The 26,129-nt window shown below is 32.5% G+C and overlaps 1 protein-coding gene across 1 annotated transcript; it reads right to left on the reverse strand.

Annotated features, from left to right (window-relative positions):
* Window positions 1-1,404: 1,404 nt before the first annotated feature.
* On the reverse strand, window positions 1,405-2,213 carry LOC107473700 (ethylene-responsive transcription factor ERF098). Its single transcript, XM_016093285.3, has one exon. It carries the CDS (start codon window positions 2,113-2,115, stop codon window positions 1,603-1,605), a length of 513 nt encoding a protein of 170 aa, XP_015948771.1. The 5' UTR covers window positions 2,116-2,213; the 3' UTR covers window positions 1,405-1,602.
* Window positions 2,214-26,129: the final 23,916 nt, after the last annotated feature.

The raw sequence follows: 26,129 nt of genomic DNA on the forward strand, positions 1-26,129 counted from the left end.
ATCCCCCTTATTCTTGTAGATAGGTACCAAGGTGCTCTTTCTCCACTCATCAGGCATCTTCTTTGACCTTAAAATCTCATTAAAAAGCTTGGTTAACCAGTTGATTCCTTTTTCTCCAAGACCCTTCCAAACCTCAATCGGGATATTATCAGGTCCTACTGCCCTGCCAATTTTCATCTGCTTTAGAGCCTCTTTTACCTCGAAGTCTCGGATCCTTCGATAGTAGTCAAAGTTTTGATCTTCTTCCCTTGTGCATAATCGACCAAGGCTCGGAAGAGTCTTCTGTCCCTCATTAAATAACTCGTAGAAGTAGCTCTTCCACCTTTCATTAATCTTCTCCTTTTGAGCCAACACCTCTCCATCCTTATCATTTATGCACTTAACCTGATCCAAATCTCTCGTTCTTCTTTCCCGGCTCTTTGCAATTCTATATATACCTTTTTCTCCTTCTTTCGTGCCCAAAGACTGGTAGAGACCCTCATATGCTCTTGTTCTTGCTTCACTTACAGCCACTTTTGTCTCTTTCTTAGCCGCCTTATTTTTTTCTCAGTTATCTGCATTGCGGCATAAAGACCACTCTTTAAAGCATTTCCTTTTTGTCTTTATCTTTTCTTGTATACTCGCATTCTCTTTATCTTCTTTTAATTAGTTATCAAAAACTTAATTCTCGTTGAGTATGAAAATTTTTTTAAGTTTTTTAAACAGTCTTACTTATTGCATACCTATAAGCTAATAACGAGGGATTAGTCACTATGTTCGACAGAAGATACTCTGATAGTGAATAAATAATTAAATAAATAGATGTACATACATATTACTACCCAATTTCTCTTAACATACATGCATGTTACTACTTACTAGCTAGCTAATAATTTCTCTTCTTGATATAATATCTTTTGTTTATGTTGCCCTTTTTTTGTTATTTTCTTTCTTCTTTTTTTTGGAGCACCGTATTTTCATGCATGTCAGCTCAATATAGGTTGTATTTGATTTTAAAAATAGGATAAGACAAGATATAAATAATAATATTTTTATATTTTATTTAATTATAAATTAAAATAAATAATAAAAGTTTAATTTATTTTTATTTTTATTTAAAAAATTTAAAAAATATGCTATGTCTTTTTTATCAGAATAAACATAAAATATATTAATTCAATATATTTAAATACAATATCTTATCTCACAAGCGTGATTTTGTGCATGTAAACATGATTTTAGTGTCATATATATGTTGGTTCTCAGTTTCATATAATTCGTTGCTGAATGGGCACATATTCTTTTCTTTAACTTAATTAGCAACGCGATCAGCACGTGGATAAGCATTGGAAATCAAAATGGAATCCAATATTTAGCAAAAGTGGCATCATCTCTTATTTTCTTTAAACAAATTCCTGAAATTATTATTATAATAATAAAATGTCCAATTCCATTCGAAAGAATTTTGATGAGATACATAAACAAACAAAATTAATAATCAATGAAAATAATGAACAATAAATTTGAAGCCAGATAACACTCTCGTAATTCTAAGCTAGCTTGCTTCTTATTAACCTTTGCATATGCATGATTCCATGATTCGAACGACTAAACTAATCTCACTTATCTGTAAAATGTATGATGATCATTGCACTGGTATATATACCTATCATCATCTTGAGCTTGTTGGAGTAGTTCTTCCAACAACTTATTGTCCAAATACTCCAATTCGAAAGCACGATCATGACTATGATCACCCTGCACTATCCCCTCATTCGAATACGAACCCAAATTATATGCATTTGTGTTCGAATGAGGAGCAGGAGGAGGAGGATGAACAGGAAGAGGCAAAGGCAAGGACGAATTAGGGTTAAGAGGAGCTTGATACTCATTTGGGAAATTGAGAATGGCCCTATGGCCACGGAAATGAAAAGCAGCAGCATCATAAGCCCTTGCAGCTTCTTCAGCAGTTTCAAATGTTCCAAGCCATATTCTTGTCCCTTTTCTTGTCGGGTCACGAATTTCCGCCGCAAATTTTCCCCATGGCCTCCTACGAATCCCTCTATACCTTACTTCAACATTATTGCCATTAGAAATTGATGACGACGACGATGATGATGATTTTCCTCCCTCCATCAATAATTATCCCTAATTATTAGAATAATTAATTTTTAGACACTCAAAAAAAGTAACTGGTTCTCTATATGTTTGATTTCTGAGCTCTGTGAAGCTTGATTGGTGGTGTGTGGTAAATGGATATAATACACTTATATATGGAGATAAAGTGACGACTAATGTTACTAAATTGTGTTTGTTATGTTGTCGTCTTGGTAACTTTTGACCATATAGGGGGTCGTATCTGACGGTTTGAATAAAAAATAAATGAAAATAAAAAAAAAACTTTATAATGATATTATAATAATATTATTATATAATATTAAATGTAGTATGGTGAAGTTGACCCATCTAAGAAGTAAGAATAGCGGAAAAAGTAACAGGGAAGGATTGTGCATGCATGATGCAGAGCTTATGCACACTTGTCGTTTTGCTGGCGCCCGCACGTGCATTCATCTTTCTTTCTTTCCTTTTCTATTTTTTTAATGACTACTCTAGAAAATCTCAATTTTTTTTAAAGGAAAATCTCAAATTTGATACTAGATCTCTCGACAATTATAAACTTGCAATGGCACCCTATAAAATATTAGGGGTTATTTGGTCTAAAGTTTTAGTTTTTTTTTTTTTATTTATCTTTAGTTATAGAAAGGAAGTTTGATAAAGCAGGAAAAGCAGGATATGGAGAAGGATACAATTAAAAACAAAAATTCCACTCTCCTCTTCTACAAAATATTAAAATAATCTTTTTAAGAAAAAAATTTTACCACTGTTAATATGTATAACAATTAATATATATTGATATTGAAAAATAATCTACTAAAATTTTTTATGTAATGTTAAAATAATATATATAGATATCAAAAAATTAATAATAAAATATAAAAAAATTGTTAACGAAAATTTTGGTAAAATTATAATTTAATAATTAAAAAATTATTGAATGGTATTTTAGAAAAAAATAATATAATTATTAAATTTTTTAAAAAATATAATTTAATCAATACAAGAATAATTTATTAAAAGATATTCTGATAAGTAAAATTTAATGATAAAAAATAAAATTTTTTAATGAATATTTTAAAAAAAAATCTTTAAAAAATTGATAAAGTTAGCATTAATTAACACAAAATGTTTAAAATAGATTAAAAAAGAGATTTTTTAAAAGTTAGAATAGAAGAAAATGTATATTTATAAAATAGAAAGAAAAAGAGTGTCATTTTAACATCTCACAAAAAAAAGTAATATTTTCTCTTAAAAAAATATAATATATATGTCGTTTAATTTAATAATTATATCAGTAATTATTTTTATAGTTCGAACTCGTCATTTTAAGGTTATACAAAAATAGCTCTGATCCTATACTAATTTTTTTTTCATATTTTTAGTTATTTTGTGAGAAAATAAAAAATTTTATTTTTTATTTTATTTCTTGTTTAGATTTTTATAAAATTTAAAAAATAAAAAATACTAGTCATAATCCACAAAGACTCTTAAATATTCAAATGAAAAGAAGTTTCATTTTTAAAATTTAAATTCAAAAAATTGATTATATATAAAATAAAGGCATTTATATATACTACTAATNTTTACAGCAATGTTAATTATGGAATCATATATCTTATCGATCTTAATGTTGGCAGGGATTATGACTAATCTTTTCGTTGGTCATACATTTACTTAAAAGTTAGGTGTTTGCTTCGATATAACAATAAATTTATATATATTGATACAATAAAAATATAATTAAATTGAAATACGATACATAAATTATATTTTTTATATTTGTAATTAATTTTTTTAAAATATATATCATATCAATATTTTTATTAAATTATTCTTATATTTTAATAAAAATTAAAAAAATTATTTAATATTACAAAAAATGTAAATATTTTTTTATATTAGACAAAAATACCTTAATTCTTTTAATTTAGTCAAAATTCGGTTAAGTTTATTTTTATATTTTTAAATTTAAAATTATTTAAAAATCAAAACCAAAATACATTTGATTATTTATATACACTAAAAAATTATTTCGTTTCTCATGAACCCTAATCTAATTTTTCGTACTCCCGTTCATATAAAAAAAAAAAACACATATGAAAAATTGTTTTTCATCATTGTATAGTAGTTTACCGATAAAATGTAACCTCATTCCTAATCCCCTACCCAGATATTACCAGCCTATTCTCACCCTCTTCCTTCCTAGTAGTCGCATTCTCTCTCCACCGTTCTCCATGCAGTAATAGCATACACCAGTAGCTGTCTTATCGTTCTCCACGCATCAACAATTCTGTGTCACTCTCTGTGCAGTACAGCTATTGTGTCGTCCTCTACGTAGCAACAATCTCGTATCACTCTCTAATAAAGCTTGTACCAGGAGTTCATCAAAGAGGAGCAAAGTAGAAATTCATAATTTGTTAGAAAAAGTTTTGAATTCTTACTGTAGCTTTTTGTGATACTTGATTTTGATTTCATTTAAACTTATGGTAGTTTTTTTTATTGAACAAATAAAAAGGAGTAGGATCAATAAAAAAATGAAAGCCTCGCAAAATCTAATTCGGAATTCTATGAAGGTAATTCTAGAATTTCTTTCATGTTTTGATATTAAAGGATGCACTTCTTTAGTTTCATTATGAAAAAGCAGGCAAGTATAGACAATATATTTTAACATAATTTTGCTTACAAGTAATAAAATTATAGCAGGAATTTATAGGGGGCTTCTGGTGATGAAGAACTTAAAATTTATGCTTACTTAGATTATATATTATATTCAGTGGCTATAGAAATAGCTTTTAAGAATATTTATTTTAGAGAAGTGTTAGAGGACTAGAACTTCAATATCGAACCATCAAAAAAATATTGAAGGATGCAATTTCACACTATTAAAAACATAGAAATATTTAGTAACTAAAAAAAATCAATCAAAAATAGACTTAACTTACCTCATTTAGTATTTATTAATTGTTACCGCCTTTACAATTCTCAATAATGAGTATAAAGTTTAGTAAAAAAAAATAGGATCATCTCTGTAAACATGACAAAAAGTCTGCCTCTACACCAAGGAGACTCCTTACACTACGCATCCCTACCTAACAAACCAACCATCACTACTAGAAAACTAGTTATTACAGACGGATATTTCCGACGGATTTTATCCCATGGAAATACAGACGAAATTTCAGAGGGATTTTTTGTCGAAAAACAAAAAAAAATAGCATAAATTACAGACGGAAAAAGAATCCGTCGATAATTCTGTCGGAAAAATTAATTTTTTTCCGTGAAAAATAGTTACAGACGAAAAATCCGTCTGTAATTAAATAAACAAAAACGCTTTCTTTTATTAAATTATTACAGACGGAAAATCTGTCTGTAATTTAAAATTTTCCGTCGAAAAATATTGATGGAAAGCTAATTTAACCCTAGTGTCTCGAGCTTCATTCATACTTCACACACGTTTATTCACACTTCACACACAAGCTTCTTCCTCACGAGCTGCTTCTTCTCTGGTCGTACGAGCTTCTTCCGCCGTTGCCGCCGTTCGTATCGCACAATCTCTCTGTCATCTCTTGCGTCGCACGAGCTCCTTCCACCACTGTTCTCGTCGCGTCTGCTCCCTTGGTCGCCATTGTTGCAGAGCTCCCTCCGCTTCTCTCGTCGCATCTGCTCCCTTCATCGCCGTCGTCACAGAGCTCTCTCCGTCGCCGCTCTTGTCGCGTTTTGCTCCCTTAGTCAATTTCAGGTATAATCTGATTTTGTGATTTTGATGCTTAGGGCTCAATTTTTCTGTGCCAATTTTAGGTTTATCAATTTTTCTTCGCAGTTTCTATCTTCTTGTTGCTGTTGATGCTGATTGAGCTTGTTGTAGGTTTATCAATTAGGTAAGCCTTTTCTTTTTCTCGATTCCATTTTCTTCCTTCAGAATTGATATGAACTTGTGATTTCTTGATATCAATTGGTTTTGACAGGTGAAAAATGGGCATGATGGCTTCCTTGCAGTTCAGAGTGGAATTGCCTACCTCAAAAGGATTCTGCACATCTTCCCTAACTGTAGTTTGATAAGGTAGTCATTTTTTATTATAGGACGTTGCCTAACATTATTTTGATCTGATAGGTTACTCAGTGTTAATAGTTGTCCCTGTAGTTGTGCTCAATTTGTTAGATTCACAATTTATAATCTAATGAGTCTTGTTTGTAGTTCTTTGCCATTTTTGCTAGTTCTTTCCGAGGCTTGCTAAAATTCTTTTATTGAACATTTCTATGGGAAAGGAACCTTGTTGGCTATCTCTCACTATCTGGTAAAGAGTTGAACAGTTGCTATGCCATCTGGCTACAAGGTGTTGTAAACTGGACCTTCTTGACATTTCTGATAAAGAAGATTTAAAATCAGCTTCTGATATTCATGGTGCTGTAGTAGTTGCCTGCTATGCCAATGGGAATAGCAACCCAAAGTCTACTTTTCAAACTTGTACAAATCAGTACTAATTTACTAACATTTTTGGTGTATGCTGGCTTGTAAATTATTCTTAGGAAACTGTATTTAGTTTTCAAAAATTTGGATATGTTAATATCAATGTTTGTACTCACTTTTGTTTCCTCTGTTTCTTTGTTTTGAAGAGCCGAGAATTTTCTATGTTTTAGTGTTTATCTTGTTCTGTTTCATTGATATTTATAGTTTCTCTATTAGAAAAGATGGGAGTCTCTTCTGCATATGGGAAGGAGAATAATTGTTGTTGGTGATCTCAACATTGTCATCTACAATTGATCGATGTGATGCAGGACCTGAATTTGACAATAATGAGTAAGTTGAATGGCAGAGTTATATATGAAGTACTTCACTACTTCTAAATATCAGTAATATGCTGCTAATCATTTCTTCACCTGAATTTTGTGTAGGTTTAGAAGATGGTTCAGATCAATATTGACACAGTATAAACGGGCTAAACCTGAAAGCATACTAAGGTAATATGCATGCATTGCATATGATGTAAGTTGTAAGCTATTTATGCTGAGTTATTTTGGAAAATAATTTTAAATATTTAGTTCTACCATAACATGCCCTTTGTTATGTACATGGGAGCTGCAAATATCATCTCCTTCCTTTTGCAAGTTGTGTTTCTTTTGTTTAGTTGACATATCATCTCTAAACTATGTATGTGCTTATGTCTGTAATTTTCAATTTCATTCCATTCTGTGCCATAAGGATTGGCAAGCTTTACTGTTTTATGTTCCTCTTTACACCTTCATTCATATCTCACTTTTTTTTCCAAAAAAAAAGCCTTTTATTATTTAGTTGCTTGATGGCAGAATAGTCCTGTTTTAGCCCATGATGTTAGGACCCAAATTTCTTTTATTTATAAGATTGTTGTTCAAGTGCTTGGATGTCAGAATAGTCCTGTTTTGGCCATGATTTTAGGACCTTAGTTACAATATCTTTTCAATAATTTATCTTTTGGCCCCAAAAAGTCGGTATTCTAATAAGTTAAACTTTTTGTTTCAGCTGGGTATCTAATGGTGTTGTTGACTCTCCAGCTTTTGCAGCTTATGATAAAGGTTTGTTATGTTTGTCCTCATAATTTGGGCTCTTAAAGAACATATCTGGTTTTAGAATTAATAGAGATATAATTCTTTTAAAATAAATAACATTGCAGGTTATGATGTATTTCTGGGAAATTTCCGCGGTTTGGTTTCTAGGGAGCATCGCAACAAGAATATCTCCTCACGTCAGTAAGTTCTCAAGCAAATCCTTAACTTAAATTGTTATTAATGCCTGATACAATCTAGCTTTATAATATATTGATTATGCCATTACTCAATTGGCAATATTGTACTAAAATTGATATAATGCGCAGGTATTGGCAATACTCCATCAACGAGCATGGGACTCAGGATATTCCTGCTATGATTGAAAAAATCCATGAAGTAAAAACTGCGGAATTGAAGCTTAGTAAACCTGATCTCGAGGAGGAAGCCAATGATGGTCAAAATTACAGAAGAGTATTAGAGAAGAACCATCTAAGAGAAAGAATCCTGGAGCAGTCAAAATTAGTCCTTGGACATTGGCGCGATTAAATGCAGAAGAGGTTTCCAAGGCTGCTGCTGAAGCAAGAAAAAGGTCCAAAATTCTTTATCCTGTTTTATTTATGTACACAAAAGGAATTATTTTGTCTGATGTCTTATCATTCTCTCTGCTCTCATTTATGCTCTAAATTTGTTTGATGTCTTATCATTCTCTCTGCTCTCATTTATGCTCTAAATTTGTTTGTTTGTTTGATGGGTGGTCTTCTACATGCTAAAGCATCACTGGATTTGAACTTTGTCATTGTGAAAAATATTTTGGCTGCAAAATACAAGATTTTTTTAGTATCTAAAATGTTTTAGCAGGCCTTCTGTATTGGCACCACTTGGGGTAATGATCACCACATGTTAGCTAAAGTGTTGAGGATCGTGGTTAATGTATAACTTTATTCTATTCCATGGTAATATCTTAGGCAAAGATCCAATTGACAGTGATTCCCAATTTTTAGTTTCTTAATTAATTTTTTTTTTAATTCTACTTTCAATACGATTCTATCCTTGCTCAAATTATTTAATGGTGCTAGTTCCCCTGTCTCTTGTTCATTTTATTCAGTTGCAATTGTTTACTTTGATACAGATTCAAGGCTAAATTTTCTGTTTAACCAAATCCATTTACTTTGAGTCATACCCCATGTGTTTCTAATGCTAATCTCATAGCTCTTTTTCTAAAGTTTGTTTCTGGATTTAATTACTTTTGGAGATTCCATTTAATTTATGCCCTTTTTTGGCAGTTCTTTTGTAGCAGTGACAAGGAGTATAATGATCTTGCGACTATTTTCTTCAATACACAGGTTTTGAATGAACTGGGAATCATAATTTGCTTTTTCATTTATTGTTATATTATGGTAAGTTACTTCTCTATTGCTTCAGGATGATGCCATCAGGAATTTGTTCAGTGTGAAAACAATACATGAGTATAGTTCCCAAAGTCTGTTAACCTTTTTGGTATTTCACTCTTGCTTACTGGGTTGGACTTTAAATGCATTAGCCTTTATATTGAGATATTTTCTATTTTTTGATTCAATAGAGTTCTTGGATACATGTATGTGGCCCTATATGGTTGATAGGAATTCTTGTTGATTTATCTTCATGCACCAATGTTGAATAGAGTTGCCACTTGGTGCACTTGATTATATACCAATTATTTTCTCTGTATGTGCACTTGATTATATACCAATTATAGTACGCAAAATTCAGATTTACCATTCTTTGATCTTAAGCTCAATAGCTGCAAAATGTTTGAAACCACCACCCTATTTAATAAACTTAGCTGCAGTGCTTTTACTTGCGCAGGTTGTTGGAAGCAGTGAAGAGAGTATTGCATCTTCAGTTGCACAGGCTATGTTATCCGAAAGGGAAATTGAAGCTATAGTTGGCAGTTTGGGAGCAGAATGGGCAGAGGAGAGGGTTGCTACGGTTGAGATCTTGTTAAAATGCATGCAAGAAGATGGTACTTGCAGGAATATCATTGCTGATAAGGCACAATTATCTACCTTTTTGGAAAGCCTTGTTGGTGCAACTGAGGGAGAACTTTTCAACATAGTTAAATTTTTATCTGAGTTGGTAAACTGAATAGGTAAGTTTACATTTTACAAACATGAATTAAGCTATATTGTTTATGATTGGGGTTTGATTCTCTCGTATATGGTTTTGTCCAGGAGAACATTCAATGAACAAATCCTTCACATTATAAAGGAAGAAGGTCCTTTAAGCACAATGCACACTGTTTGAATCAATAGACACAATAATGATGAATGATTTTTGTACAGATGAAGTTTCAATTTTAGAACCTAATTAAGAAACCTTATTATATATTTTGACTTAATTAGAGGACAATAGTTGATGTATCAATATACTTTGTTGATGTATAGTTGTTACTTGTTATTATAATTGATGTATCAACACTTTGTTTATATTTTGATAATAGGATGAATTTGTTTATTTTTTAAAATATTATAAATATTCGAATATAAATTAGATAAAAATTTGTATTAAATTTATATTTATTTTGTATGAAAACAAGTTTATTTTGTAATTAAAAAAATAAAAAAATTCTATTTTATCCTATTGACGGATTTACAGACAGATTTTCTGTCTGTAATTAGAATATGAGATGATTTTTCAAAGTTCAAATTACAGACGGAAAATCTGTCGAAAAATCCGTCTGTAAATTACAGACAGAAAATTCGTCTGAAAATCTGTCTGTAAATTACAGACAGAAAATCCGTCTGAAAATCTGTCTGTAATTACAGACGAAAAATCCGTCTGAAAATCCGTCTGTAATTACAGACGAAAAATCCGTCTGAAAATCCGTCTGTAATTACAGAAGAAAAATCTGTCTGAAAATCCGTCTGTAATTACAGACGGAAAATCCGTCGGTAACTAGTAAAAATCCGTCGGTAATTTTCCGACGGAAAAATAATCCGTCGGTAAATAATTTCCGACGGGACTTTTACAGAGGGACAAAATCCGTCGGTAATTTCGTCGGTAACCAAAAATCCGTCTGTAATAAAGACTAAATCTGTCTGTATTAATCCATTTTCTAGTTGTGCATACCAAATCAGCCATCAGTGAGTTACCCTTCATATCTTATCAACTCAGAATTATATTTAACTTTAATTTTAAATACTTTTGTCACATTTTAAATTATTTTAGGGATATTTTTTGTAGCTAACAAATTTAAAAGCTATATTTTTCATCAATTTAATAATTTAAAAGATATATCTCTTCATCAATAATTTTGTTGTATATATATATATAAAATCCAATTATCATATACGATTGGCTGATGTCGACATGACGTTATTTTGCCATGAATAACTGGTAATATAAGTCATCAGAATCGAATCACCACTTCAGAGAATATATACATAGAAGATGAAAATTGGGACGAGGGTATGTGTCGTTTTCCTCAGCACACCATAGAAGGAAACTAGATAGAAATTAAAGTGACCCAAAGAAATTCTCTTGACATGTTTTAATTAGAGAGTATATGGATAATTTGGCCAAATTTCTTTGAATAAAGAAACAAGGAAAGATATCACTGTAAATTTTAATTAATTTATATATGTAAAATATATTTTAAAATATATATTTATTTTTATGAATTGACATATATAAAATTTTGTATCCGACATTCAATCAACTATCTTTTTTGAATAGTTATTTAAACAGTAAATAAAAAAACAATTATTTTTACTTAACAATACATTAAAATCAATTCAGCACTTATTTATCCAATTATACGAGAATGAATTTTTTTTCCCCGAAAAATATGAGCGTGCCCTATATTGTAATCACCAAACTATATGGTCAAATGGATATTATATTTTAACATATTGATGTGGCCTATTAAACTTATATCATATTTTGAGTTAATTTCAAGTTGTTATTAACCTGCGCTCAACATATTACTACTTAGGACCAATCTACGATTGGCTGATGTTGAGATGATGCTCATTAGTGATAGTTAAGGTAATGATGATGATCTAGAGCCGTCACTTAATTATTATTTTAGAGGATTAATAATTAAGAAATGTGTGAAGGTAAACGAATGTGTTTTGTTGTGTCCTTTGCCTTTTCATCATAAACGATAGTGACTTGAAGGGAAATCTTTAATTTTTTATTACTATATAATAGTTTAAATTAAACGCAACAAATCCATTATTGTGAATATATATTATAACATATTGCCGCCTATTTGTATCTTATCCAAAAACTGGTTATATAATTATAAGTGAACGAAAATTTAGTTAATAATAAGTTAACAAATATTTTTTAACTGCATTTTATATTAATTAGTAATTATTTAAAATTTATTTTTTAAAAATATAAAATTAATAACTATTAATTATAATTATTTAAAATTAGCTAAAAAAGATTGAGCAATTTTATAGTCTTTAAAAATAATTATTTTGACAGCATTTTTATAATAATAATTATTATTATTATTTAAAAATACAAATTTTTTTTTTGTGGTCACTTATCTAATGTCACTAAAAATATTTTGTATTTTTAAAAGTCAATAGTTGTGTTAATAATTGTAAAAAAAATTTAAAAGTCACCACTTAATTGTAAACATAAAAATTTTTATGGACAATACTTCTATTAAAATTTAACTTTCATAATCAATAATAATCAAACAACAACAACAACCACTCACATAGGTGAGAAAGTAAAGAAATAAAGAGCGAACGGGAATCCCCCAAAGTATAAAAGAGAGGCTAAGAGTGGAGCTAAACCTTAAAGTGGCCCCTGAAGTTACACTCGTACTTCATGGTAGTTCTTAAACTTAATAATTATCCATATTTGTCCTTAAAGTTGCACTGCGGGACTCAGACACGTCCTTTCGGCACATTCCGTCCTGGACTAGAAGGTGACACGCTGACAAAGCTAAAGGCTAGCCGACATGGATGAGTAAACTTTGTTGATTCAATTTGATCCCTAAATTAAAGTTAAAAACCCTAATTCCTAAATTTGAAGATCAATCTGTAGTGCCCATTCTCTTCTCTTCTCATTTCTTCCCTTGGATTCTCTTGTGTTGGATTCAGCATCTTCAAAACCAGACGACAATAGCTAGCGCGAGCAACGCAGCTGGGAGCTCGAACAACCCACGATCTTTTGAAAGAATTATGAGGAGAATGACTAGAAATAGAGATTTACGTTTGCCAGAATGGCATGGGTGTAGGTCGAGGCCAATGTTGCAATGGTCAGGGACAGATTCTAACCCAAAAAGACCGTTTCTCAGTTGTCCAAATTACAATGTAAGTGGTTGTTGTTGTTGTTTGCTATATTTCGGGATATAAACTTGGCTAATTCACTTTCTTGGGTGCAGATTATAGGTAAGAGGTGGTGTGAGTTGTTTCTGTGGGTAGATAAAATTCTGGAAGAAGATGTGATAACATGTGAAGCCCTTCAATTGACAATGAAGAATGAAAGATAAAGATTACAGGAAAAGTTAGAAGATTAAAGTCTGAAGTTAGGATTCTAAAAGTAGGTGGAATTTTGGTATTTGTATTTATGTTGCTGATTACAGTAACTGTTCTTCTCTTAAAGTTGATTTGGCAATTCGGCTAATTATATCTAGCAAAAAATAAATGACATGCATATGTTGTTCTTGTACTTATACTTGTCTGTTTGTTTGAAAGAAATGCAAATTAAAGTGTTTGACATCACTGTGCTTGCATATTTTGGACATTAGAAAAACAACATGAACTACTAATATATTCATCCATAATATAATTCTTGTCAAAGCTTTCATAATTAAAGCCTTACATAATCATAGGATCCTAATTTCTGTTTTGCAATAAAATAGAAATGGACAGTATTTGGAGTGCATCTTAATTGCATCTAAGAGAACAAAATAAAACAAAAAATTTGACACAGATCAATTCAAGAAAGTCATAATTCATATTCATAATGTAGAAAATACATCCAAAGAAGGTATTATAGAGCTAGAACAATAGTCACCAAGTATATCAAAGTTATCAAAATATAGGCCTCATAAGTTTCCAACACTAAAATTTTCAATGCCAGGGTCCTAATTAAAAAAGCATACAAAGTAAATTACTTCACCAAAACAGATAAACAAAGACACCATATGTTCCTAAATATAATAATCTAAGTCATTAATTATTGGTTCTGGGTGGCTTGAATCCAGGATTAGGCACAAATCTCATTATGCTTGCAAGCCTTGTACAGTTTCCTGTATTGTACCTTATATTGGATTAGGTGGATTAGTGCTTGCTGGTAGAGTGCTTGCAGATGGAGTACTTGCAGGTGGGGTGCTGGCTGGTTGGGTGGTGGCAGCTGTGTACTTGTTGATGGAGTGCTGCTTTTGGGTGTGGACAACTTTCTTTTAGGAAGCAGTTTGGCTGGCCGAACAGGAGGAGGTTGCACCTATGTATAAAACATTTGAAGTGAGCAAAAAATTTAAAAGAGTGTTTACATAATTATATATATACATATATATGGGTAACTAATAATATGAATCTATTGAGAGTCATCAGTTTCTGACAAAATAGGCTGACTAAGATCAAGCTAAATTTTGACCTGAGCTTGTGGCACAAGTGTGGCATCACCACCATTTACAGCAGCGGTTAGAGTAGAATTGCTGACCTCACTTCCATTATCATCAGTATCAGCAGCCGCTGCAGCAGCTGATTCTTCATCAACAGCCCTCTTAGCACAATTCCTTTTGGTGTGACCTGTTTCACCATAATAGTGACAATGTTCTTTTTTATAATTTCTTTTCACGGAAGTCTTCTGCTTCTTGCTTCTACTTGGCTCCTCATCAGCATCGTTTTTTCTTTTTTTCTTAATTGGCCATGGCTTCTTCTTAAACTTTGGTGCATGAGGTCTGTTATGTGATAATTTTTCCTATAGTGCTTAACTAGGAAGTGGATTTATATAGAAGGCACATAGGTGTTGTTGTATGCTTCCATGGTCAACCAGTAATGACAGAATTCATCTGATTTTTTACCAGCCCTTGCCAATGCAGCACATGCATGCACACATGGCATCTATACACAGAAATTCACAGCCATAAATTCTAACTGCAAATCATGAAAACAACCAAAAAATATGTATAAAAGATCATACCACTTAGCTGCAAAAAATCACATATGCATAACATCTTACCCAAGTTCACAGCCATATTGGTCGGCCAACTATGAACATCAAATTTCTCATAATCTGCATTACCAGACCACATGGAAGCCCAATCTTTTGATTCTTTTCTTATCTTTTCCAACCTGCTTCGCTGTATTGGGGGTAGGATCCCAATGTTGTTCCTCAACTTTACCTTGTTTCTGGCTTTAGATCTCATGGCATACATCCTGAACTCCTCCAACAGTATGATAATAGGCTTGGCTCTAGGTTCTTGATCCGTGAGTTGAAAATCTCACATGCATTATTGTAGATGTTGTCCATTTTAGGTGAATTACTAAAGAATACCCTGCTCCATGAGTCTTTTGGCCATTTGCAGAGATAAGTCCATGCATCCTTATTTAGCCTCTCCAATTTTTTCATCCCTTCAATGAACCCTTCTTGAGTCGTACACCTTGCATACTCCCAAAGTAAACCTCTAAGCTTATTATCCTCCATAAATGCTAAACACAAAATCTGTAATGGATGTTTGGGAACACATCATGAACTGCATGGATAAGTCCCTGCATAACCAAAAATCCAGTATTAAAGTTTCTAATCGAGCCAAAAAAAAGTCCCTCATATTGCATTAATGAACTCAGAATGGTCCTTAAAATTGTGTAAGTGACATCACATTGGCCCCTCAACAGAGTTAACAGATACTACCAGTATATGCAACCATTAACTATGCAGCATCCAATTTATACATCAACTACCATTAATTAACATGTCTAACATTATTCCTTCGTAACAGATTTACTACTCAATTATTCTAAGGAGCAATAAATAACAATAATTAAGATAGATAACCATAAACAACAATAAAGGGATTTACTACTCAGTAGTTATATAGAGCAATCTTCAATTACTACCATTAATTAAGATATCTAGCAATAAACAACAACAATACCTTTTGCTTATCTGAAATAAAACACCAATCATGTTGTTTGTAATCACTCAAGTCTTCGTGTTTTCAATGGACACAATTGCATAGGCAATCACATAAATGTGATTGTTTGCATCTTGACCAATAGTAGAGAGGATTTTATCACCATGTTGTGTTTTTAGAAATGCTTCATCCAAGCCTATAAGTGGTCTGCAGCCAACCTTAAACTCTCTTTTACACCCATCAAGGCAAATATACATCTTCTCAAAGGTTGGATTTTCATCAGGATTGGGATGAGGTCTAACACTAATACTAATAGTGAAGCCAAAATTACATTTTAGCAATGTCAACCCATAATCCCTAACCATACCATATTGTGCAGCAGCATCTTTGTACACTACGGTCCTAGCATCCCCTAGAGCCCTTGTTAGTGAGGACTTGTTCAGGTCCAAGTCACACTTGCTCTTAAAGTACTGTGCAGCCTCAGAATGTTTAAGATTAGGATACTTTCTTAATTTCTTAACTAGTTTGCAACCTAGCCACTTCCTGTAGCTAGCCTGTTCTTAGTCTCTCTAGGACAAGTGTGATCGTCCATTAAAGATCTTGATCTACTAACAATTACCCTCATTACCCCGGAAAGCATATACAAGCCAGGCACAGTCCTCACCCTTATACACAACCCTCATCCTTATACTGTCATTCTTCTTAAACCAGATCCGCCTTCCCCCTGGATACAGTACTCACAAACAACCTCCTTGAATTCCATCTTTGAATTAAATTTCATTCCAACCTCTAGTTTAAGCTTGCCAAACCTTCCTCCTTTCCTGAATACAGGAAACGCCTCATCTGAATCAACCTCCTCCAACTCATCCTCAGAGTTCGGAGGAGTCTTCATTTCTTCGGAGTGCCAAGACTCTCCACCATTAGATTCGCCATAAGCTCCATCTTGAGCATCATAATATGGTGCCATTTCACCAACCTTAAGAATCGGTCCAAAAAATAATTCATCATATTTAACCCCTGAGTCTACACACACAAGTCCATCATCCTCAACCATAATATAACAGTTTAACATCACTCCTCCTTCCAACTGATCTCTTCACAATCACTTCTTCTTCCTCACTAGAAACCTCATCACCACCAAGCCTATATGGTTCATCCTCTACACTATCATAACTGTCATGGCTATCTGAGGATTCTTTCTCACTAGACAATGTCAAAAACATAGTTTGGGATCCTTTTCCTTAGCAGATGCTCTTTCAAAAGTTTTAATAGCAGCTGCTCTTGTTAAAGGTTTCATTGCATGTAGTGCTGCATTTTTGAATTTTTGAGAGCCTCTCTTTGGTAGATCAGACTTTTTTATTTCTTTAAATTTAAATTTTGGACCTAGTTAGAGGTTTTGCAGTGGGTTAAGCCATTGATTTTGGTAGTGGGTTGGGCTTAGTACTAGGATCAGCAGTGGATTGAGCCATTATTTTTTATGGTGGGTTGGGCTTAGTACTAGGAGTAATAGCGGATTTGGCCATTGTTTTTGGTGATGAAGTGGGCTTAGTACTAGTAGCAGCAGAGGGTGCTGCCATTCTTTTTTGTGGTGATTTGGGATTACTAATAGAAATTGCAGTAGGTTAAGTCTTATATTTTGGTCTTGAAATGAATTTACTAGTAGAATTAGTTGTAGGGATTGTTTTGGAGTAGGAATGGTGGTATGTAATGGATCTAAAATTGGAGTTAGTGGTGATGTGGTGGGAATTGTTTTAGGGCTAGTGGTGTGAGTTGGTTCTGAAATTGGAGTTGATGGTGATGTGGTAAAAATTACTTTGGTTGTGACATTGATAGTGGGGTACAGGTAGGGAATAAGGTCTTGTAGCACTATTAACTCCTTGCCTTTGGATGATGTTGGTTCTGCTTCCTCATTAAACACAGGTTCAGAGACTCCACGTTCATAGTACACATGGATAACCCTTGTTCTTCTGAGTAAGATAACACATCTTCAGGAGCTCCTTATTATGTGTCACAGCTCTAAGACCAGTTTGCAAAAGCCTATTAGGCACTAGCCACCAACATTGAGTCACCTTGTCATACCCAATGTTCTTGTGGTAGTCTCGGACGAAAAAGACATCTAGTGTGTTTATGTCAATTCTTAGCAACTCAGAAATCTGTCCACCATTGTACTTCACACTTTCATCATGATCTGTGATAAATGACCCTCCATGGTGAAATATGATGGTAATAAAAAGATCATCCATCTGTAATTTTAAAACAAAATTTCACGATCAAACTCATCATCTTCAACCACATTAACAAATTAGAAACTTTACAACTAAAACATAAAATCATGTTTTCAACTGTAAATGCAGTAAACCCTAACAAATAGGAAACAGGTTTCCACCATAATAAACAACCCTTATCCAGTCAAAAATTTCATTACCCTAACCACTCAAAAAGCTAGTTGCGATTAAACCCTAGCAAATGTTGTGAAACACAAACATGCATACCCACATATTACACTCCAAAAAATTGTTTGTAACTACTGAAGATATTAAACTAACAATAATAACAAAAAACATAGCACTCCTATCATCACATAATTTTTTCTTTTTTTGCTTATCTTTTTTAGAAAAACCAGACTTTAGTACACTCTATGTCTGATGCAGATGACAAACCCGATCCTCCAAAGTAGTCATGTTCCAACGAAATCGCTGCAGTTACAGCAATTACACTACCGCCATTGATGAGTATAGGGGAGAAGAAAACACTCTGTTCGTGTTGTGTTTTGAGAGGGGGAGACAATACGTTACGTTAACGTTTGAAGGAGGGGTTCTTCAAAAGCAAATTTAGAGTGAAACGACGTCATTTTAGGACATTTACGCACCACCACCAATACTACCTCATTTGAGGTTTGCCAGCGTGTCACCCTCTAGTCCAAATCAGCTTTCCGGTGGTGCTAGATAGACGAAATGTGCTGGAAGGACGAGTCTGAGTTCCGGAGTGCAACTTCAGGGACGAATATTGGTAACTATTAAGTTTAAGGACTACTATGAGAAACGATTGTAACTTCAGGAATCACTTTGACGCTTAGCTCGCTAAGAGCGATCAAGAAAAATACAATGAATCTATGGAAAAGGACAACGATAATGTGGCATTTAAAACGTGGAAGTTGGGTACCAATCTGGAGTTGAAATGAAGTGATGAGAAGCGGCAATTGATTATCTAAAAGAGAAATCTTGAAGAAAGAAATTTAATCAATAATGCTAAAGACCATAATCTAAAATTATTTTATTTAACTTAACATCTATAATTTTATTACATACTTGTTATATCTAATATTATGTATTAATTTTAGAGATAATTAATGAATATAAAATAAAGCAACTCTGAGCTAGTTTTTATTGTCTTCCAATATTTTTGTTATACAAAAGAAATTTATATTACAAGAAGAAGAAGATGAAAAAAAGTGGTCAGGGACCAATGTTAGTTTTTATTTTGTGAATGTGTTGATACATGTAGTTGTTTAGCTATAAGGGTTTTGGGAGTGAATATCGTGATGCAATTTATCCTTGAAGAAGCTTTGGGAACATTAGAGAAGATGGTGATCAATTATTCTAAAGAGGAGAATATTGCAAGATAGCCAACGGAGAATGATAATATTTGTTGGAGCAAAAACTTTGGACAAAATATTATGATAAACCTACGATACATGAATGGATCCTTATAAATCCATTTTTAAAAAGGAAAAATGTTCCTTTTTTTTAGTACATCTTATGGTTTGATTGCATAAGAACAACTATCTTGGTGTGATTGTTAAGATTATAGAGATATTATTTTTGGTGATTTCAAAAATTATTTAATCATATTGATAGCATTGTTGATGGGATGAAGTAAAAAATCAAGAGGCAAAACAGAGATAAAGGTAGAGAAAAGAAGGCAAAAACAGAAGGCAGAGGCAGTCGTGTTTGATTCGAATGTGGTGTTGGAGGTGAAGACGATAATGAAAATGTTGTAACGGCCCAGACCATCCGCTAGCACGATATTGTCCGCTTTGGCACACAAGGTCTCACGGTTTCGCCTTTGACGATAGGGATGATAGCCAAAACCCCCCACACTCACTCGTCAAAACGTGTAACGCTATGAAGAGGTATCCACACCCTTATAAGGCATGCTTCATTCTCCTCTCCAACCGATGTGGGACCTTACAATCTACCCCCCTAAGAGAGCCCAGCACCCTCGCTGGCACATTGATTCGGGTTCCAACTCTGATATCATCTGTAATAGCCCAGACCACCCGCTAGCACGATATTGTCCGTTTTGGCACACAAGGCCTCACGGTTTCGCCTTTGACGATAGGGATGATAGCTGAAGCCCCCCACACTCACTCCTTAAAACGCGCCATGCTAGGGAGAGGTATCCACACCCTTATAAAGTATGCTTCGTTCTCCTCCCCAACCGATGTGGGACCTTACAATGCAACCTTCTAGCTTTACAACCACAAATCCACATCATGTATGTAAATTACATAAGGCAATATATGGCCTAAAACAAGCACCATGTGTCTGGTTTCATGCACTCACAGCAACCCTTAAACAGTTTGGGCTTGTTAACAAATAAAGATATACTTTCACATATGTTCTCTATCTCCTATCTTATGTAGATGATATTCTTGTAATAGGAGTAATAAGTCTGAAATTGATAAATTTATTTCTACCTTGAGTAATACTCTTTTCCTAAAGAATCTTGGCCGTTTTAACTGCTTTCTTGTTCTTGAAGTGACTTATATAGGTTAAGGTCATGTTCATTTGAGTAAGAAAAAGTATGCACTTGACTTGTTTAAAAAGACATCCATAGACTCTTCCAAACCTATGCCAACCGCAATGGTTTCACTTAAAAAATTAACCAAGCAAGGGTCTGAACCCTTTTAGGATTCGAAGCAATACCGATATGTGTTGAGAACTCTGCAATACCTCATGATTGCCCACCCCAATTTAGCCTTCTCTATAAATAAACTCTTTCAATATATGCATTGTCGAACATTAGAACATTGAAACTCAGTTAAATGAATCTTGCGTTACATCCAAAGTACGGTAAGTCATGATTTAATCTTAACAAAGTGTACTGATTTTTATTTGCTGACTTTTGCAAATGCTGATTGGGGGCATATTTAGATTACTGAAAATCTATGAGTGATTAATGCATTTATCTAGACAGCAACCTAATATTATGGAAATATGGCAAACAAACAAAGATAAATTATTCAAACATTGAGACAGAGTACAGGACATTGGAAACCATGTTTGCTGATGAGCTTGTATCCATCCGTCAAACTCTTAAATGGAACTACGACTACCTCAAACAATTCCACCAACGATCTATTTTGATAACCAAAGCGTGTGCTTTTGCTTGCATCTAACCCAATCTTTCGCACTCGGTGCAAACTCTTGGAAATTGAATTGCACTTTATTAGAGAAGCCGTCAATCGCAAAGAATTGTTTGTTGGTAATATCTCAGCTATTGATTAAGTAATGAACATTCTTACCAAGGCTCTGTCTACCATTTTTTTCAAAAATTTCGAGACAAATTTCTGGTGTGTGCACCTCCTAAATTTGAAGGGAGTGTAAAGGATAATTAGAACTTTTAACTTTTATAATAACTCTAATTACTATTGCTATATATGGTACTATAGCTAGAATTAATTTTACTTTTTCAGATATTTCTTCAATACATGTACTCAGTTTATGTTATCTTTTTCAAATATTTTTTCCTGAAACTCTTACTAAGGTTCACTTTGTTCATCAAAAACCCAAACTTGCATTGTTTTTTAACCTTTGCCGCGTGAAGAAAACAAAGAAAGAGTTTTATTTCGCAACTACTAACGGCTATGACAGGAGAATTTGTCCAAAATATAACATTTGTTAATGAAAAGACCATTTTAAAAATTCATTGTAGCATTAGATGCTGTGTAACGAAAATATTTTAGTTAGTTTTAATTTTCGACAAAAATCTTGAGGGTCAAAACACTACTTTCTCATATAAAAAATACAAAGAGAATTAAACACATATACACCAACTATTAAAGATTATGGGGCAAGATTATGATATATAAAGTAATCTTTTTACCAAAACTTTATATAAATAATACATAATGTTATTGTAGAGATGCAATGAACAAGTGCTAATAATACAATTGGTGAAGATTTAATTTAAAACTTACAACATTGCTAGTCATGGACTATATTGCTATGCCATAACTTAGTTTTATGGACAGTGCCGCTAATATTAGATACAAAAGCACCAACTATATTATGACTCATGAGCATATATATCAAACTCATCATTTATCTCTTCTTATATTTGGCTCAAATAAATTTTGGGTTTTATAAATTATGTGAATGTTGGTTTTTCCTTTTCATTCCAATAATTATTCCGTTTTACAAGGACAATTTGAGGGTAACTTAGATATATAATTTTTAAGTCTTTCTATTAAACTATTAATACTACTTATTGAACCTCAGGACATGCCCAAAACTTGGACCCATTGATATATAGTAAATTTACTTAAACTTTTAACAAAAAGAATAATAACTTTTTAGAAATTTAAATTCGGCTTTACCTACTTGGCTTAATATATATACAACACTAAGATACCATTTTTATTAAACAAATGCGTCCATAAGATTAGACCATTCTATTTCCTGTTCCGCAGTCTTGAAGTATGAAGCTAAGATGACGACTCACATACGCCATATTATGCTTTTTTTTTTTAATCTAACTTACATCAACTATAATACATATATCTAAAATAAAAATTAGTGATTTGTATAAAATATATATTAAAATATAAATATATATTAAAAATAAATTAAATAATATATAAATTTAAATTTATATATAAACACATAATAATTAAATTTTTGTGTATATATAACATTTTTAAACTTCGATTTCTTAATCATCAAGGATAGTTTAACTCGCTAACTCTCCCAAGACTTGTTAGGGTTCTAGTTTCTTCTTCCATTTTGACAAGCTTCGTTGTCTCCTAGTCTCGTGGATCTTGCCTTCAACCATTTGGGATGTTATTTTTACTTTGTTGTGGTAGTTGTTGGTAGCTTCATTAAGCGGCGACGTTCCCCGCTTTCAATGTTTAAACAACACAACAAAATGTTGCATGAAATTGTTATGAAACAAATTTTTTTAAAATTTAAATTAATAAAAAGAACATATATATATAAATAGTTATATTTTTAACACGTTCTTTTATACAATAATTTCTTTTTTATTTGCATATTTTTTTAGTCTTTTTTATTTATTTTATCCTATTTTTTTTTAAAGATAACAATGATTATTGAACACTAAACCTTTTAAAGAATAACAAAAATATTATATTATAAAATTACTTTTTCCAAAGCTTAATTATAAGTTGATAATTAGGAGGAGGCACATGTGTTAAGACTATAGGTGGTAAGTGTTGTTAACTTTGTATATAATTCTGGTAACAGTGGTAAGCAACTTTTTGTATTGACCTAAGCATATATAATCTATTACAGTCAGTGCCTATATATCTTCCAGTACTGGTGTATAGAGTAAGTTCAGCTCTAAGCTATCAACCATTATTCACCAATTCTCTTCTCTCTTGTTAATTCTTTTCTATCAAGATTCTGTTCTCAGAACTCCAATAATTCATTTCTTCATGTCAAATTAAATACAAACCTCAATAACATAAGCGGTTATAGTCCTAAGAAAATCCAATCGACAAAGTTTCAGCTCTTATCATGCTTTGCCAATATTTTCTGCAACATAACCTAATCCCATGATTTCCCCTCAAAGTAAAAAATATGTACCCGTTCTCCATCATCTTTTCCTAAATTCATTAATATCACTTTGGTTTTGATTTTACATAGTTATTTCTCTATGTTGTTTTACTCATACAAAATAAAAAAGATAACAAATATTGTTAAGTCCGAAAATTTTTTTACAATTTATTGTGATGACAAATATTAATTTAAATTGAATGATTAAATAATTATGATTTAATTGATTGTGCTATAAAGTTTTTAGATTTGGAAATGACAATAATACCGATTTGATTTGAAAAGAATCTTCTATTAAAAGCAAGATTTGAAGTGATTATGAAAGAGGTGTGGTGTTGCTAAACGAAAGGATAGTATCATCCTTTAAGAAAATATTTACAGCTGCATAAAGAAAGGAAAGCATCTTATCTTCAATGCAAATTTATCTACTCCAACAGCTAGCATTAGCTTGGTTTTTGGACATAAAAAGAAGAACTAGATTTAAGGATAATGAAAGATAATAATTCAAAAAGAAAACTTTGCACAATTGAGCGTCTTTCTTCTTTACCTCGGTTTGAATTTGATATTCAGTTTTGAATCTTCCTAATACTAAGAAAAGGCATATGATCTTGTGAGAAAATATTTAGAAAAAACCTATGAGTGACAAGTCTTAAATTAGAAAGAAAATATTACATAGTTTCAATATGTTCGAGTCTTAGTTCGTTCTGTTTTGGAGAGTTTGTTTTGTTTGGGAATTAGTTTGTGAAACAAAACGGAGTGTTTTGTTTGTCTTAGCAAGTAGTTGGTTTGGTTTGATCGTGTTTGTCTGTCTTGAAATTGGTGATTGTATCTTGAGATTGATAGAGCGAAATTCTACCATAATTACTGGATGTAGACCTCATTGTACCTCAAGGTTGAACCAGGATACTTGCTGGTGTTATATATTCTCTCTTCTCTTTATTTATCTTCAGCAATTGTAGGAGACTAAAATAAAAAAAAATATCTTGCTTGCTCTATTTCACGTTTCTAAATTTAAAAGAGTGCCTTGATTCAAACTCCTATTTCTCAAAGCATGTGAAACCTTTAATTGGTATCAGAGTTTAGACTCTAGGAGTCAAGCTTAACAGTTTAGAGAAAAAATTTATGACGGTCGATCAAGTTCCTTTCAACCTAACCAAAGGTCAATCCTACCATCGCCCGCCTTATTTAAATGGCTAACTATTCCTACTAGAATGAGAGAATGAGAATTTTTATTTATGCCACATATTACAATCTATGGAAGATCATCATGAATGGACCTGCGATTCTAACTAAGCTAACACCTGAAGGACAAGTCGTTCCAAAGGAAGATGGAGAATGGACAGAAGAAAAAAAAAGAAAAAAGTGGAGTCAAATACAAAAGCAGTGAACATGATGCATTGTGCCATAAGCTTTAAAGAGTACAGAAAAGTCTCTAGCTGCAAATATGCTAAGAAAATATGGCAGAAACTTTAAGTCACTCATGAAGGAACAAATCAAATGAGAGAAACCAGAACCAATATGCTAACGAAATATTATGAGCTATTTTTCATGAAAGAAGAGTCAATAGATGAAATGTTCGAAATATTTTCAATCATAATCAATGGGCTCAATGCACTAGGAAAACAATTTACTGAAAACGAGCTGGTTAGAAAGATTTTAAGAAGTCTCACAAAGAAATAGGAGACAAAAGCTACTGTTGTACAAGAAGGAAATAATCTTAACCAAATCACTTATGATGAGTTAAGAGGAAAGCTTTTAGTATATGAAATCACTTCTTTGAAGACAGAAAACAAGAAGAAAAGTGTTTCTCTGAAATCAAAGGTTGAAATTGCATCAAATGAGGAATTTTCCAGTGACGTTGAAATAGTTTTCTTTGCAAGAAGGCTGAGAAAAATGATGAGATATAAAGGCAAAAAATAAATTCCTCGTCTACGGCAAGTGTACCGAATTTGTCGTTAAGTAAAAACTCACAATAGAGTGAGGTCGAATCCCACATGGATTGATTGATCAAGCAACTTTAATTAGAAGAATGTTCTAGTTGAGCGAATTCAGAATTTGGGTTGAGATTTGCAGAAAATAAAATGGCGGGAATGTAAATAACAGAAAAAGTAAATGCTAGAATTAAAGGGGCTGAAAGTAAATGACTGAAAGTAAATTGCAGAATTGTAAATGGGAATGGGGTGTTTGCTCATGAAAGTAAACGCAGAAATTAAAGAGAATGGGTGAGATCAGAATTGGGGAGTTCATTGGGCGCAGGAGATGTTGCAATTCTCCGGATCAAGTTCATTTTCATCTCTTCCTCAATCAATGCACTCATTGATCTCCTTGGCAATCTTAATTGATTGAATTACAATTTCTTGCAATTCAATCTCTCAAATCTTGATCAATAGCCAATTCCTTGGTCAATTGCTCATGAGAAGAGATGAAGTGTGGTCACTGATTATACCACATGCATTTCCCAAATCAAGTATTGAGAGGATTATAGTCACATATCCATCCAAACCCAATTTGGTCTAGCACGAGAAAGCATTTCTAGCTTGATCTCTCCATTCCTCTTTCAAGGCTCAGAAGAGATCCAAGTTTGAATAGCTTCTTTTCCAAGATAAATACCCAATGGGATGAAG

Source organism: Arachis duranensis, chromosome 2, assembly GCF_000817695.3.
Source record: "Arachis duranensis cultivar V14167 chromosome 2, aradu.V14167.gnm2.J7QH, whole genome shotgun sequence".
In the NCBI taxonomy this organism is placed as follows: domain Eukaryota; kingdom Viridiplantae; phylum Streptophyta; class Magnoliopsida; order Fabales; family Fabaceae; genus Arachis; species Arachis duranensis.